Raw genomic sequence first — 16,513 nt, forward strand, 5'->3', positions numbered from 1 at the left:
CGTTGCTGTCTGGCATCAGTCACTGAAAAATAATTTCTGACCACAGAAGTAACGCCCCCTGGATGCTTGTACTTCATCACATGCATGCTCAACCAGCCTCCCCGTCCATTCATGCTTACAACTTCCTGTCACACCACCTTTACAGTATGCATGCTTCTTTGACATGTTTGTCCAACTTGTAAACATACACTCAGTTGCCAGAATATTAGGTCCACCTAACTAAAACTAGTGCAGTCTAATACAGTAGTACTGCAATACTGTTACCTTTATGAAGATTTTAATGTTATTGTTCAGAGAGGTGTTGGTTCAGCTTTTTTTGGAGGCTGTAGTTTGTGCTACTTTTCAATGTGTGTTGTGTTTCTAATATTTAGTCTACAATATTTAGTCAATATTGAAACATGTTGATCGTTTCTGGATGACTTTCAGGAGGTTCGTACACACATGTGCATTTTCAGAAAGAAAGTCAATAGCCGAGTATGCCTGTGTCTTCATTTATAAGGCCTTGCTATCTAAGTTGCCGAGTTATTTAACATCCTTAGTTGAGCTCAGAGCTAATAACCATGACACAAGGTCACAGAGCAGGTTGGCTTTAAAAGTTCCTCGTACAAACTCTAAACTGGGAAGACTGGTACTATGCACCTCACTACTGGAATGAACTGCAAAACAGCTGCAAGTTAGAGACACTTGTTCCTCTGAGAGACTGTAAAGTTTCACTAGCTGACTCTTTATAATGTTTGTGATTGTGTTTGTGAAGTAATTTATCTGTGGGTGTGTATGATTGTGATGTGAATGAATGATCTTATTGTGATCCTGTGTATATGTAGGGCTCTCTTGCAAAAGAGATCTTGATCTCAATGAGATTTTCTGAATGAATAAAGCTTAATAATAATAATAATAATAATTAATAATCATTTTTCATTTTACTCAGATAAGGATTGTGTCACTTAATGCAGCATTTAACACTTGGAAAAAATAAATACATTTAAGTGACATCACAATATTCGACATTCAGAATCACAGACTATCTCAGCACTGGATTTATTAGACTGATTACCAATCAAACAATATTTAAGAGTTAAAATAAAAAAGACAAATCAGCCAATATTCATTTTTTAACGTAAACAAACATTTCATTTCAAGCATCCCTTCAATTTGATAATTTAAGAATTGTACACAGTGAGACATTTTGCAGTTGAAAAATAAACTGTTTAGTGCTCTGCCCAGTTCTGTGTAAATACACAAACAATGACCAAATACAGAAAGGCGCCTTTAGCCAGATTCACAGTTTGTGTCTGAACAGAAGTGTCTTCGTTTGAGGAAACAGAAGTATTCAGCATAAACCCATGACAACACGGAGAAAAACATCTAAACTCACCAAAAGTGTCCAGCTGACTCAATCAGACCTACTTGCTTCCTTATTGCTTGTCAAAAGTATTAACAGATGAACGTCTGTGCCACCCATTACATTAATGAATGTAAGACCTAAATGTGAATTAATGTATAACTTCATTATCCAATCCAATCCATTGTCCAATCAATTACAATTGGTAATAAACTAATTGAATGACTTGATCATTTATTAATGTCGAACCACAGCTGTGATATATCGTACACCAGTCATGTATTATGCATATTAATTAAACATGAATGGTATACCTACATTATAAAAGGTATTATTTGCAGTATTAGTGCTATCTCTCAGTAGTGATTGGTAACACGTAAGTTAATGTGTGGTGAGATTTTACAGAGATGATTCAGATGTTGTAACGTTGTTGTTCATGTAACATCCTGTAATACCAATGCCCAGTTCTCCATTTGATTTAGGATAATGCTGTTGTATTTTCTCCACATTATCTCACAAGAGACGCAGACGCTCAAAAGACTTGTCCCCTGATCTGTGTTGCTATGGAGTCGCTGGCAGCCTTCATGTAGGCTTGGCTGTAAACATTTCAGGGTTGTTGTACATGGTTTGCTGCAGGTGCCAGCCCCTTCAGTGTTTTTTTTTTTCCTTCTCTGCTTGGAATGATCTCCAAATGTACTGACGAGGTGAGCTTAGTCGTATGTTCCAGTCACTTTTTGTTCAGTGGTATTCCACTAAGTTCAATAAATCCACTTTGTATATCTCTATAGCCTAAAATTTTCAGCATTAGTTGGTTATTCTCTTCCTTCATTTCTGCTTGACAGGATTCCACATGACAATACCGCTAACCTGTTGAGCAAGTTGAAGTACAGAAAAGGGTCTGCGAGCACAGTAAACAAGACAGGGAGAGGGAGAGAGGTAGGTGGAGTGGAGGAGGGGGACAGAAGGGGAGTTAAATCAGTCACTCAGCCAAAAACCAGTGCCACGCCCCAGGTGCCAGGGCTAGTAAGAGCAAGCAGCAGGAATGTGAGGGAAATGAATGGGAGTGTAAGTCCTGCCATTCACATGGTGAGTGCTTTCTTTTTTCACCTTTAGCCTGCACTGCTTACCATATAAACGTATCACAAGTTATGAGGAGGATATAAAGAGCAAAGATATTTAACTGTTGGCTCCGAAAATATCTAACTATGCATGAAACTTTTTTTTTGATTTTGATTTGATTTTATGTGTTGCTGGTTTGTTGTTTATCCTTCTGTTAACAGTGAAAACTAAATCTGTGAAGCTGTGGAGGACATTTATCAGAATGTATTAAAGGCATAAGAAGACCTGATCAAAACTAACCACATGAGCACCGTGTCTGTCAGTGTGAATATTTTCAGTTAGACTGTAATCTGTTATTATGATAATCACAGACGGACAGAAAATGAAAGGTTTTCCTCAGCGGTCAGTGGTCTGCACAACATGACTAGTCTTAAGTTAAAATCAAAACATCACGTGGTGAGTGTGTGAGTCAGTACGGTTTATTTCCCAGCTAACCAGGTTGAGCATTTTTTTTTATTTTTTCAATCTTCTCCTGCATGAAAGGGACAGTGTTTTGTCACGTGTAAATAAAGAATTGCACTCTGTCTGCTTACAAGGAAACAAATATGCCACAAAATAAGAATTTTCACTTTTTTAAAAAACCGTCCAGGGACTGTGGAAACACTTTGAACAGGCCAGCCAGTGATTCGAGACCACTGCTCTGAGAGAAGAGTACATATTTTCTGTCTGTGCGGTTGGCAATCTGTTTACTGGAAGGGCTGCTCACTCAGAGCACATGTTTCTGCATGTGCAGTCAGTCAGTGAGCCCCAAGAAGACTGTGGAGTTTAAGTGTAGATGCAGGGGCAGAGAAGGTGTTTTTGTGCAGGTGGTGGGGGGGCGTTTGTGTGCATGAGTGCATGTGCATGCATGTGTGTGTGTGATTTTGTTTGGAGAACTTAGCAAATAACCAGCAAAGCCACACTCCAATCCCGAGTGTATGTGTGGTTGAGTATGAGCTATATGAGTTTGCTGAGTCCAGATATAAGCTCCCTTTCTGGGAACCGGCATTCCCTGCTCTTCTAAACCGAGCTGTAAGAGACTGGAGGGCTTTGGGAATGAAGAGGCATGGGCTGGTTTCAGTATGTCCCAGGTTTGTCTATTGTACACAGCGAGTGGTAACAATGGGAGGGTTAAGTATCTGATATACACACCGAACCCTGGGACTCAGCTGCAAGTAATTAAAGCTGGCAGTTGGCAGAGAAGAGAGTCAGGCGACTGTAATGGCCGCTCTAAGTTCATACCATAATATTTGGATGATGAATCAGGCTGCTAGTAAAAGTGTTGTCATGCTGTTGACCCAAGGCTTTCTCCCCCTCCCCATGTCCTGTGGGCCCTGAGGGAGGCACAGAGAGGAGAGAGAAAGGCTTTGTATCACCCCGCTGCCTGTTTGTAATGAGATCTGCTGTTTATTTTGGTGTGCATCAGCTTTTGCTTTTACCTCAGTAGTTGTGTAATTTTGTGCTTTTTTTCATGCGGTTTTGTACTCCCTAAGGTGTATTTAGAACCCCTAGTTATTATTTCTGTAATCCGGCTCTCGTCACAGGCCTTGAGACTACGTTGTGGCAGAGGGTTAATGTTTTTTTAACTTGGAAAGGTGGCTCTTCTTTCAAATAAAGTTAAAGGTCCCGATCAGAATCGTCATCAGGTCGCTGCACATTTATTCCCACTTTTATGTTAGTTTTTTGATTCCTTTCGGTTTCTCAGAGTCTGTGGGAAAGCTAACAGATGTTGACAGGAATTGGACATATTTTTCAAATTAATGTCATGATCTTGGAGAAGAAACACAACAGTGTTTTCATGAATCTTCAGTACGTGTAGCCAGCGGCAGAGTTTGGCAATAACAAAGAGGTGGAAACCCGTTTGGCGTCTGAATTGAGGCTGGTATTATCATGCATTGTTCTCACAGACATAGCTCGGTATCATGGGTATTTCCTTGTCATTTACCAGATTTGTTGCCAACCAGACAGCGGGAATGTTCTTACAATTGTGAAAGAGTGTGGTGTGGTGTGACATGTAAGATGTAACACAGTGATTACAACATCAGCATGAAATCTAATAGAATTAAAAAGAAATGATATTCCTGAGGAAAGCATGATTAAAACAACAAGAATTCATGCCATTTTTGGGGTTTCCTACAACAACTGATGCATTTAAATTGTAATTCTCATTCTACCAAGTCAAAAGCTGTCAAGTTCCTGTTAGTATGTCACCTTATTATTCTTTTTATTTCTCTCCACAGAATCAGTGTATGACCTTCTTCCTAGAGAGCTGCAGTTGCCTTCCTCCACTCAGCAGAACCCAAAAATCATGAGTCAAAAGAGCGGCGGAGAGGCAGGGCCTCCCCCTTCAGTTGCTGTAGCATCAGGTAGGATCCTGCTCCTCTTTTCCTTATTTCTCCCTTTATTTCATCCCCGGAACTGATCATGCTCCACCTCAAAAAACACAACCCATGCAACAGTCTGCACCTGAATCCAAACAAACACCTGCATAAGGCAGGAAAGCCAGTCAGACAAGAGGGTATCTGTGATCCTGAGATATCAGTCGAAAAAACTGCTTAAGACAAAAGTTATGTCAGTGTCAACATGGTTAGGGGAATATTGTTGTGATTACTTTTGATCTGTTGTGGTGTCTTGCAGCAACAAAGTTTTGAAATGGAGGTCATGGTCAGCGGTTTTTTTGTGACATAGACTTAGTGTAAAATTGCGTAATGCTTTAAACGTCTGTGTACGCACAGTACTTGATGATGATGTGAGAGCCCAACGAAGCTCATTACTTAACAGTTTTATATATTCTGCAGAACATACTTTTTCAGTTATTGACATCTTGGTTATAAAAGGGTCATTTGCAACTTGAAAACATACATATTGGTCTGGCATGCTTTAGATGAATACTGTGTTTTATTGGATGCGTCATGACTAGACAGCTGCTCATTTATTCAGATCTTTTTGCCAGTCATGACAGAAGTTATGGGTTTCACTGACAATGAGCAGTTTGGATTGTCTGATTTATGCTGACATTTAACATCATAGAAGAACAAGCAAGTTTAGTGTACAGTACATACAAAACACAAGACATACAGGTTTGAAGCTTATTTAAGGACTCCTGTTTAGTTCTTAGAAATCAAAGCATAATATGTTTCTATTGGGACATCTTCAACAAGACACACTAATGCTTCGTCACATTTCTCCCCTTTTCCCTTGACCCTTCATGTTCTTATTGTGCGTTCACATCAAACATAGTGGTGTCCCAATGCAAAACATATTTGGCAAATAGGCGAAGATGAAAAGTTAAGGGCAGTAACACATCAGTGAAGCTTCCCTTGTCCTGATGGGCTCTGATCATTTGTGCAAGTCACAAAAAAACTCATGTACTCAAAACTAATTCATACTAATTAGTTTTTTAAAGCACTCAGAGCATTTTAACATTTTTTTTACTTCAATCCACTTGGCCATCAGAGTAGTTTTTAGTAGTTTTTTCATCACCGTAGTCAAATATGAAACAATTTTGACATTTCGAGTGTTCATTGCTATAGCTGATTTGCTTTGCTTCTCGTTGAAGCGTCCAGGCTTTACAGTGAGTTTCAGTAAATCCAAAAGTTTATTCTGTATGGCTGTCAGTGTTGCATTGTGGGAAATTTGGCTGTATCAGGACGAAAATGAACTAGATTTAAGTTGACATGGAACTATAAGTTTTACTGAAAACTGTCAATAACATCATCTGGCTCTTTTCTTTCTTTCTGCTTTTTTTGTAAGCTTAAAGTTCTGAAGTCACAATCATGTTTGTTCTTTCAAAAATAGGTTTTTAGACAGATTTCACAGTGACATGCAGTGTTTAGCAAAACAGTTATTAATGTTTTTTTTTTTTTTACTTGCAGCACTGTTTTTGCTGTTTTTAAAATCTTTCACAGCCCTCATATTGTGACTAGGATATAATGAGGGTAAACGCTCATAACCTTTGTCTCAAAATATATAATAGCATTGAATAACCAACAGTATCTGTTCATAGATTTGGGATGTTTTGAGTTTGTGATCTTATATGTCTTTGTGTTTTGATACTTGCTCAAAATGACACTACCTCCATACATTTTCTGTGCCTCTCTTTCTTTCCAACTGTCTGTTTTGCAAACTAATGAGTCACCAAACAATCCCGAATGTCAGCAGCGGTCTAACGCCTTTTACGATCTGCAACTTAACCACACTCTTCCCCACTCTTCATCTAGTTCAATGTGACTATTTCAATGCTTTTTAAAATTACAGTGTATGTCAGCATGCTGGAGCAACAGTTTTTTTGACAAACAAAATATCCTGTTATCTTTTTTTTTTTTTTTTTATCTGAATAAATTTTTACTGTTCAGCTCTTATTGCTCATTCGCTGTCTCATTTTTATTCCAGGAAGTTCCCTCTGAAGCAGGGAGTGTCTGCATATAAAATGGTCTGCAGTTCTCTGCTTCATAGGTCAGAAGCTTGTTTATTTTGTCTCTGTGGCTACGTTCAGTCCCAACAAAATTATCTGAACTTTTATAGCAAAAAAAAAAAAAAGAAAGAAAAAGAAATAAAATAAAAGCTCCAATAATTGGCATGCATCATCTTGTACAGATTACTGTTTTGAACTTCCCTCTCCATTTCATCAATTTTTCAGTCAGTTGAACATCAACAAAATGCTAGTATTAATGATAAATTCATTCATATATTTGATATATTTTTCCATTTTAGTAGTTAATTTATTCACAAGCGTTTAAAGTTTTTCTCAAAATCTTTAAAATAAAGGGGACTGCTCACCTGTTGATTTTTTTGGCCCCTTTTTAGTCACACCTACACTGTGCTTCATGTACTGTACACTTACACATCCTCACACACGCACACACACACACATAAGATCCAGTGAAAAGGGGGGAATTTTAATTGGATGAACAAATAAATACCAAACAAAAACAAAAAAAATAAACAATCATGAACAAATTTAGCTGCTTAAACGGGACTGCTAGCCAACACTGGTTGAGAAGCCTTTATTTACTGTCTAATTATTTGCACTGTAGATGCCATGTCCTCTTCTATGACCATGGAAGGCCCCCGCAGTGCTTTTTCCACCTCTTCCAGCTCCACAAAGCATTCCAGTTCTTCAGCAAGTGACCAGAACCCAGTTCACAGTGGCAATGTCGACCCAGAGGATGCCAGGAATTGCAGAACGGTACCAGAAGTTGTCGGAGCAGAGGGTGGGAATGGTAACAGCAACAGTGGCGGCAACTGCAGGGGTACCAGTGAGCTTGGAGGAGGGAGAGGTGTAACGTCCCAGGAGGCCCAGGCACATCACCAGATGACCCCGTCAAAGCGCCGCACTGTACTGAACATCTCTCCACCTCCACAAGACTTGTTTGATGATAGCCGTATGTCCTGTCAAGAAGAAACATCCCTGGACTCAGAGCAGAGCAACAACATCTGGATGGATGACTCTCTCTCCAACTTCAGCATCGTGAGCAGTGTCTCTTATAATGACAACACAGAGGTGCCACGAAAATCCCGAAAACGTACCCCTCGCCAAAGACCTGGGCCTAAGTCTGTACCTGCAGAGGAGGCCAGCATGGATGTGTTTGATGCAGACAGTGCCAAAGGCCCGCACTTTGTCCTGTCACAACTAGGCCCTGACAACAAGACCGGCCAAAAAGGAAGGTTAGTTTGAAATATTTGATCTACCTTTGGCATGTTGGGTTGCAATGGGCAGATCATCAGCTGCTCCACATCTCACAAAGTTGTCAAAAGAAACTTAACCAACAAAGTTCCTTAGTAAGGTGTTTAGCTACCACGAGCTACCAGAAAAACTTAAAAGCCGCTTGTCATAGATTCTCTAAGTCTCCAAGAGCACCATTCTTACAAAACATATTCCCGTATTTGGTGTTTTGACATCAGACATGTTGCTCCAAAATCCTCTATAGGTGTTCAATTGGTTTGAGATCTGGTGACTGTGAAGGCCATAGGATAAGATTCTGTGACCCCTTGTTATTTTTCCTCTCATATATATCGTTTTCCTGTAATTTGTCACCCATTATTGACCATACAAAACAACAAGTTCACTTACTTTAGGAATTTGTTTATTCAGTTTCTCTTGTGGGTAGTGGCACAATTAAGTTGGTAAGTAGGTACTCATCATTAGTCTTCATTTATGTTACCATTGTCCTAAAGTGCCTCCTGGATAATCTCACACAGCACTCATCCTGATTGTCAGAATAGGTATTATTAGGAAATGACACATTGAGACACATTGCACAACAGATGGAAATCTTCAGCAAACTACTCTAAACTCTCTACTGGCTCTAAATTTCCCACCACACTTTGACTGAAGAAGAGCGGTTAGATCAGAGGGGAGGGAGGGGCAGGATACTGAAGTACAAACAATGGTCAGCCAGAGTGAATCACAGAGCCTCTCTCAAAGACCTAGGATAAGCAGAGCAGATTAAATAAACAGATAACTCTGAACGCTTTAAGAGCTGGGGATAGAATATGCTTGGTTGATGGAGGGCCTCTTAACTCTGCATTGCACAGAGCACCATGGCAACTTCAGAGCATTTTCACTGTTGCAGCTACTAAAGCAATTTTAGAGCAATAGGTTGAATTGTTCCAAAAATTCAACAATTTTCAGGCAAATACATACACTGATATTTGATATTGGGGCAATGCTGTGCTGTGCCTTAAACTTTGATAATAAATGGGGAGTTCTGAACCTAAAGTTGGTGTCAACAGTAGCACAGATCATCCTTTCATATAAAAGACTAACAACAGGTTCGTGGTCTGTCAAAGTAAGTTGAGGGCATGCTTTTCTTTGTCAGAAGACGCCAGCTAGGTTGTATGCATTACAATTAAATTGCTAGAAAATGTTTGAATCAAAGGTGATCTGTTGATGTCAAATCAATCTTTGCTGCAGTTCTCAAGACGATCCTCAGACAACTAATCAGAAAGGAGGAACTCTGTCGATGCAATACCCGCAGAAGAGTGAGGGGAAGGAACTGAAGATCCTGGTCCAGCCTGAGACTCAGCACCGAGCTCGCTATCTGACTGAAGGCAGCAGAGGGTCAGTGAAGGACCGCACTCAGCAGGGCTTCCCTACTGTAAAGGTAACTGTTAACCCTTCAAACAGCCTTGGATGTGAGTTCTGTAGTCACTAATGTGTTGACCTTTCTGTTATGGTCACTTAGCCATTTGTTTCCTCTTTAGCAAACGTCCCCATTAACTGGCTTCAAGCTGTTGGTCAAAAACATTTCAGTGAATGAAGGTTAAGTTAATAATTGAGTCATTGCCAGAGGATTTGTTATATATATATATATATATGTGTGCAGGTTTTGCTGTTTATAGAGCTTATGAGTAGTGGGGCAACAAGTATGTTTTGTTGGAGGTGAAGGAGTAAAGCTCATTGAATCATTATCTGTAGAGGTTTAATGTGCTTGGTAGGGATATCTCAGTCAAGTTTTGTTTCCCCCCAAATGGAGTCCGTTGATACTGATTGTGTAGTCTAATCTTTATATGTTCTATATCTACGCTGCATTATGGTTCCTTTTAATATTCTGTATGTTCTAATTTTTTTATGGCATTATGTTTTTGGGTTGTCCGTCCGTCCCATTCTTGTGAACGCAATATCTCAGGAACACCATGAGGGAATTTATTCAAATTTGGCACAAACGTCCACTTGTACTCAAAGATGAACTGATTAGATTTTAGTGGTCAGAGGTCAAAGGTTAAGGTCACTGTGACCTCACAAAACATGTTTTTGGCCATAACTCAAGAATTTATATGCTAATTATAATGTCGGATATCGGATGTTGAAGTGATGACATTTTATATCCAAAAGGTCAAAGGTCAACTTCACTGTGCCTTCATAATGTTCTGCATTCTTTTCTGGCCATTATTCAACACCATAAGTCAGGAGCAGAAGGGGAGATTGTGACCATATTTCACATTTGGTCGGATACTGAAATGGTGAAACAAGTCTTGGTTGCCCACCTTGAAACTGTGTTGATTTTTTTAGATCTTCTTTGCTGCCGGTTTGAAGATGTGTGAAGCATCCATGTTTTAGAATTTGTAGCTTCTTTGCATTTTGCTTTCCCAAGGTACTTGTATGAGTCCACTCTCTTCACTTCCTCTCCCTGGATGACAACCAGGACAGCGGGCCTCCTGTCCCTCTGGTAGCCCAACACAAGCTCATTGGTTTTGCTGATATTGAGCTTCAGGTGATTATCGTTGCACCATGTGACAAAGCTCTCTATCAGTCCTCTGTCCTCCTCTGTAAAAATAGCCTCTAAGTGAAGACAGCATGTTTCTCACTGGAAAAAATTCACTGGAATCATACTTGTCAATATAGTGTTGACTTCCATTTCGCCAAAAAATACAGTTAATACCTTTTATTAAATTACTTTGAAGTCTTCACTACAAATATTATATGAGTCTGGACAGACATGGATGCAAACTGCAACTTGACTGGTTGGCGGAGGCATAAAACTGCAAGGCGGTATTTCTAGTTTGTATTTTATATCTGGAGAGAGGAGCGTCATTGTGGCACTGTTGTTTGGACTTGATTCAGCACTTTTGTGGTATGATGGTATTTCTTGATTCATCCTCAGTGTCTTGTGTTTAAAGCTGACAGTTTGACTTCAGGATGGCACTAAATTAAAGCATATGGAGTTTCCAAATTGGAGAGGGTTCATTTTCAGAGGAATGAAAATGCTCTTGATAGTTTTTAAGACAATCTGACTATTAGATTTTGATAATCCCTGTGTTCAGCTGGACATTTGGAGGAAAGGTAACAGAATCAGTTATATTTTGTGAAACTGCAGTCTTGAGTCCTGTTCCTCTCGTCATCATTCATGAATGTGATAATTAGTTCTCATAGTAAAAGAAATCAACCACTGTAGACCCTTCATTAACTGACAGGAATTACATTTTTCCTTGAGTCGTTTAAGAAGTAGGTGGAAAGCAGAGACTCTTCGATCAAGCTTCTTTCAGGGTTCAATGGGTTCAACAGCATTGCTGTTGTAGATTTATGGAAATTGTCACTGTTACCTCACCTGACAAAAACTTGGACCACAGAAGAAACTGTTGAGGGTGTTATCATAACCAATTTTAAAATTATCCATGTAATAGAGAAATGAAATCTTATCATGTTTCTAGATCATTATTGTACCTCTCTGGAGCCTAGATAAGGATCATAGATATGAGTAAAGACCAAGGAAGCTGGAAAAGGAACTGTGCCAGAACAGGGACATTGTCTTGTGTTTAATCATTATTTTCCAGTTGCTCACGCTAGTGGGAGAGGTGATGAAACTGGTCAGTGCAGCAGGGGAAGTTCTGTTGGATCACTTACCAGGTTGTTAGTACTGCCAGGGCTCATGAGCAACAGGTGGACACAGAGGCAAAAAATGGACATAAGAGTCAGAAATAGAAGGCAAGAGCAGAAGATAACAAACACAAGAAAGCTTTTAAAAGGTTGACCTGATTGCACAAGAAGGGGGATTGTCATATTGGGGGAAGGCGCTGTTACTAGGCAGGACATGAGGCTTGATTGCTTGGTGAAAAGATGCCAAAACATACTGAGGGCATCTGCTGGACAGGTAGGGCAAAACATGTAGAAAACATGAGGAGACAAAGGAACAGGTTCAGCTACAGGACATGATAGGACAGGATAGGACAAGACAGGATAGGATAGTAAATTATCCAATCTTTACCATGTCGTATGACATTTAGTTCTGCTTTATTAAGTTTTAATATAAAAGTACTTCAGTCTTGTACTAAATGTCCTGCAAAAAAAAATGATTGTCTCCAACTGCACTACCCCTCCTACATTATGTATCAAATTCCGATCTTAATTCATTGACTCATTTTAACATATTCCTTCTCTTTTTTCACAGCTGGAAGGGGTGAATGATCCGGTGGTTTTGCAAGTGTTTGTGGGCAATGATACTGGACGTGTGAAGCCTCATGGATTTTACCAAGCTTGCAGGGTGACCGGCCGCAACACCACGACTTGCAAGGAGGTGGACATTGATGGCACAACTGTCATTGAAGTGTCTCTAGATCCAAGCACCAACATGACACTAGCGTACGTACTTTCTTTGAGTGTTAAACTTTGTGTGTGTGCTAAAATGACTCTTATTAAAAATTATGTTTTAATATAATCAGACAGAGCCCTATTCAAGCAGCAACAACAGAAAACAGTAAATGATTTCAGTAGTCAAATACACATATTATGACCACTATTATAATCATCTTTATCTGGTTGGTTTGTTTATGTTTATGTTAAAAAATGTATGTATTATGTTAACTTGTATGTCAACCTGTTGTCCTTTGTCTCTCCTGGCGTTATGAGATTCATAGGTACTCTAGTTAAGTAAGATTTTTTTTGTCTAAGTTGCAAGTTTTCTAAGCCGACATTATCTGTCTGTGCAGGGTGGACTGTGTTGGGATCTTGAAGCTCCGTAATGCTGATGTCGAGGCTCGCATTGGTGTGGCTGGGTCGAAGAAGAAGAGCACACGTGCTCGGCTGGTGTTTCGGGTCAACATCCCCCGTCCAGATGGTTCAGTGCTGACACTTCAAACTCCATCATCTCCAATCCTGTGTAGTAAGTGAATCTCTTTATGTTTTAACTCATTGTTGAGTCTCTGTGGATATGCTGTTATATAAACTGGGATATTGAGTGAACTGTAGAAAAGTAAAGTTGTAGATTGCTTAATAATTGTTTTAATAATTACCAAAAGTATTTTCTCCTCTTAATCAGAGAGGCTCTGTTTCTAAAGTTAAATGTAACCTGAAGTCAGGAGAATGTTGTCTTTTGATGTCAGCGTTTGGAGACAATGTGTAAAGATCCCTTCAGATTGTTATTTAATAATGCGAACAGTATGAGGGTGTGGTTGGTTTCATAAACAGGAAAGACGCTTAGGGCCATAAGAAAGTTTCTGTGTGAGTTGGGAGAGAGACAGGGGAGAAAGAAAAGGAAAGGACGAAACAATAGAAGTGTGTGGACTTGTATTGTTTACACAGAGCCAGCGTGCAATCCAGGGAAATATCTTTCCACAAAACGAAAAAAAATGTAATGCCCCTTGGCGTGCGTGTGTGTGTGTGTGTGTGTGTGTGGTGCAGAGTAGTGAAAGAGGTATGTTATGAAATGTTGAAGGGAAAGGGAGGGGGTTTTGAGTCATTTAAAGGTCTATAACAAATATCCAGTATTTGAAATGTATTAAAACATCAGATCTTTGTTATTCTTACATAAACAAGCAGTGTCAAACTCTACGTATGAGCCTGTTTAAGTAAATGTCAGCTGGCATGGTGCCATTTGTACTCAAGTCAGTTTTCACTTATACATGTTGGTCATTTGTTTCATGAGTGTGAAAATCTATGATTTTAATAATTCAGACAAAAATTATTAAATTATCTCTGTAGATTTCAGGGTCCAGAAACCCTCTAGCCACACAAAACCTTATAGCTCTTCATGACAAAGATTGGTTACTTCATGTAACATACTAATTTATTTAGGTATTTATGCATTGATTGTTTATCTGAAAGTGTCCAACAAAATCATTGTATCATGTTGAAGTGTTTGGTAAAAGTTTCATCTAAATATAAAATGCAATTTCTACAACTTTCCTCACTGCTTAGGGGTCATTATTTTTCATTTATAACATAATAAAAATAAATCAATGAATCAAATGGAATTAATTTGGAATATTAAAATATAGATGAAAAAATTATTTTAAAAAATCAATAGTACACCAATCCAGATGATTGTTAATTGAATTACTTTGAGAGTTAATCAGCTGCTCATTTGCATTTCCTGGGCTGCCTCAGTACCAGAGTACCTAATTTACTGTAAAATGCAGTGTATAGTGTCTCCTTGGTGCAGGAAACATAACTTTTGGATGTGTAGTGACATCAAATCTGGTTGAAAATGGTCTGTTTAATCCATACAATATTGTGCATATCTGCTCTGTCTCCAGCCCAGCCTGCAGGGGTGCCTGAAATCCTGAAGAAATCACTACACAGTTGCTCAGTGAGGGGTGGAGAAGAAGTCTTTATCATTGGCAAGAACTTCCTCAAAGACACCAAAGTCATATTTCACGAGAATGTCTCTGGTAAGAAATTAGTCACTTAACAAATATGTTTGTCTGTGGGGATTTAGGGTTCATGCATTCTTTATTGTTCCCCTCTCAACATGCTACATCTTCTTTCTGTTTCAGATGAGAAATCGTGGAAGGCAGAGGCTGACATTGACATGGAGCTGTTTCACCAGGTAAAACGCGATTGTTTCTTGTGTTATTTTTGAACCAAATGACTAATGCCAGTTACTAATGAACTGAGTAGATAGAAGTAGCCATTTAAGATTTGTATGGGGCTTTAGATGTAATCATCTTAAACGGCTGCTGGTTCAAAGGTTTGAGTACTCTCATTGTGTTCTGACCTAATTACACACAGTCTCAGAGGCTATGCTGAGTGTGTCTCAACAGTCCAGTTTAAACCTTTGCCCTTGTAAACAAAGTGATCAGGAGTAAATGAATTGATAGATGCAGCTAATAGAAACAGCTCTTGTGTTTAACTCACTCAAAGTCCTTTTGATTTTTGATACAAACAGTTTTGTTTACATTAAGTTTTTCTGACTGAAATCTGCAGTGTCTCAGCAAACATACTGAATGCATTTGCTACCTCAAAAATCATTGCAGTTACAGTTTTACAGCCACCAGGTGTTCTGTAAAACTATGTAAAACTGAGACATACAGTGGTTGTCATCCTTTTCATTTAATACATATGGCTTTAGTAGATATTAAACTTTGAGATAGGCCTAGGGACATTAAATGTAATTACCCTTATTAATTAACCTGAAACTGATACGTATTTGAAGGTCAAAAAATGAAAAAAGTAAAAATGAACACAAAGTTAGCTATTTTCATGTTCAAACCTTCGACATCATCTGATAAATTGAAATAACAAATCCACTCGACAGAATGTTGAGTTTCCACCTACAATCAGTGCAGAAATGTATTGCATATGTATCCAACTTATTCTTGTATTTGCTCTTCTTTTCTGATTTTATTTTTCTTATGATCAACCCCAAGAATCACTTGATAGTGAAGGTTCCTCCGTACCAGAACCAAACCATCACCTCTGCAGTGTGTGTGGGAGTCTACGTGGTGACCAATGCAGGGAGATCTCATGACGTTCAGCCTTTTACCTACACTCCAGATTCAGGTTTGTTCCAGTCAATTTCAATTTATCTACTAAACTGCACAAAGTTTCTCTTTATCTGTTTCCTTTTACAATCATGTGATAGAAAGACAAGTTTAAGTGGTAATCAGTGCTCTGTTTAGATTATGTCATTATTTACACAATTTTTTAGATTACTCGCTGGCACCATAGTTGACTGACTGTTTATCAGCTGGAAAACAGAAACAAGCTGTATTGTAGTTAAACACCCCAAATAGTAAGAAATATTTATTTTACACACATTTTTTGTAATTAAAAAACACAGAAACAAAAGCAGCATCACAGTTTTGTTGGGTTTATGCTTACAAGGTCTTTTTTTAATATGTCGTACTCAACACCACCACCCGCAGTTCAGTAGGATTACAGCAATTATTAGCAAAACCTCTCCGGAGCATAATATGCAGCTCATTTCTCAACACAGGAATCCATAGTCATCCACAGAAAGAACTGTCTTTCATCAGCGTTTTTGTTATTTGCAAGGTCCTGAGTACAAAACTTTGAAAGATGTGATCAACAAAGGAACTTCTTTTCTAAAAGCATGAATGTTATGCTGCAGATTTACATTGACTGTCCTGTGTTGTTGGATTGTAGATTTTAAAAATGTGCTGATGTTTGCTCTTGCAGCAAAGAATGATGTTTCCGTGAAGAAAGAGGCGCCCTCTCCAGTGAAGACTTGTTCTTTTGATGAACAAATTAAAGGTTATTTTCTCTTTGTTAACTACAGTACATACCCTTGATTGCAGCTTTTACCCTAGTTGTGTGTATTTAAGAAGGCAAAATATTTAGAGAAATGGACTGAGTTCAGGAGTCGCCCATAACACTGCACAGGCCTCTGTTTA

The 16,513-nt window shown here is 38.8% G+C and overlaps 1 protein-coding gene across 4 annotated transcripts in view; it reads left to right on the forward strand.

The window, feature by feature from the left end:
* The window catches only part of nfat5b (nuclear factor of activated T cells 5b), a 41,798-nt gene that overhangs the window by 17,601 nt on the left and 7,684 nt on the right, over positions 1-16,513 (forward strand). The window contains exons 1-11 of one of the 4 annotated variants that reach the window (XM_067589101.1): positions 1,122-2,046; positions 2,185-2,278; positions 4,681-4,806; positions 7,477-8,107; positions 9,357-9,546; positions 12,331-12,521; positions 12,869-13,041; positions 14,414-14,548; positions 14,654-14,706; positions 15,527-15,659; positions 16,299-16,373. In XM_067589101.1, coding sequence (XP_067445202.1) covers positions 4,749-4,806; positions 7,477-8,107; positions 9,357-9,546; positions 12,331-12,521; positions 12,869-13,041; positions 14,414-14,548; positions 14,654-14,706; positions 15,527-15,659; positions 16,299-16,373 — 1,639 coding nt within the window. In that variant the 5' untranslated portion in view covers positions 1,122-2,046; positions 2,185-2,278; positions 4,681-4,748. The other 3 variants (XM_067589110.1, XM_067589092.1, XM_067589118.1) reach the window with 3 other exon arrangements.

This window comes from Thunnus thynnus, chromosome 1, assembly GCF_963924715.1.
Source record: "Thunnus thynnus chromosome 1, fThuThy2.1, whole genome shotgun sequence".
Lineage (NCBI taxonomy): Eukaryota > Metazoa > Chordata > Actinopteri > Scombriformes > Scombridae > Thunnus > Thunnus thynnus.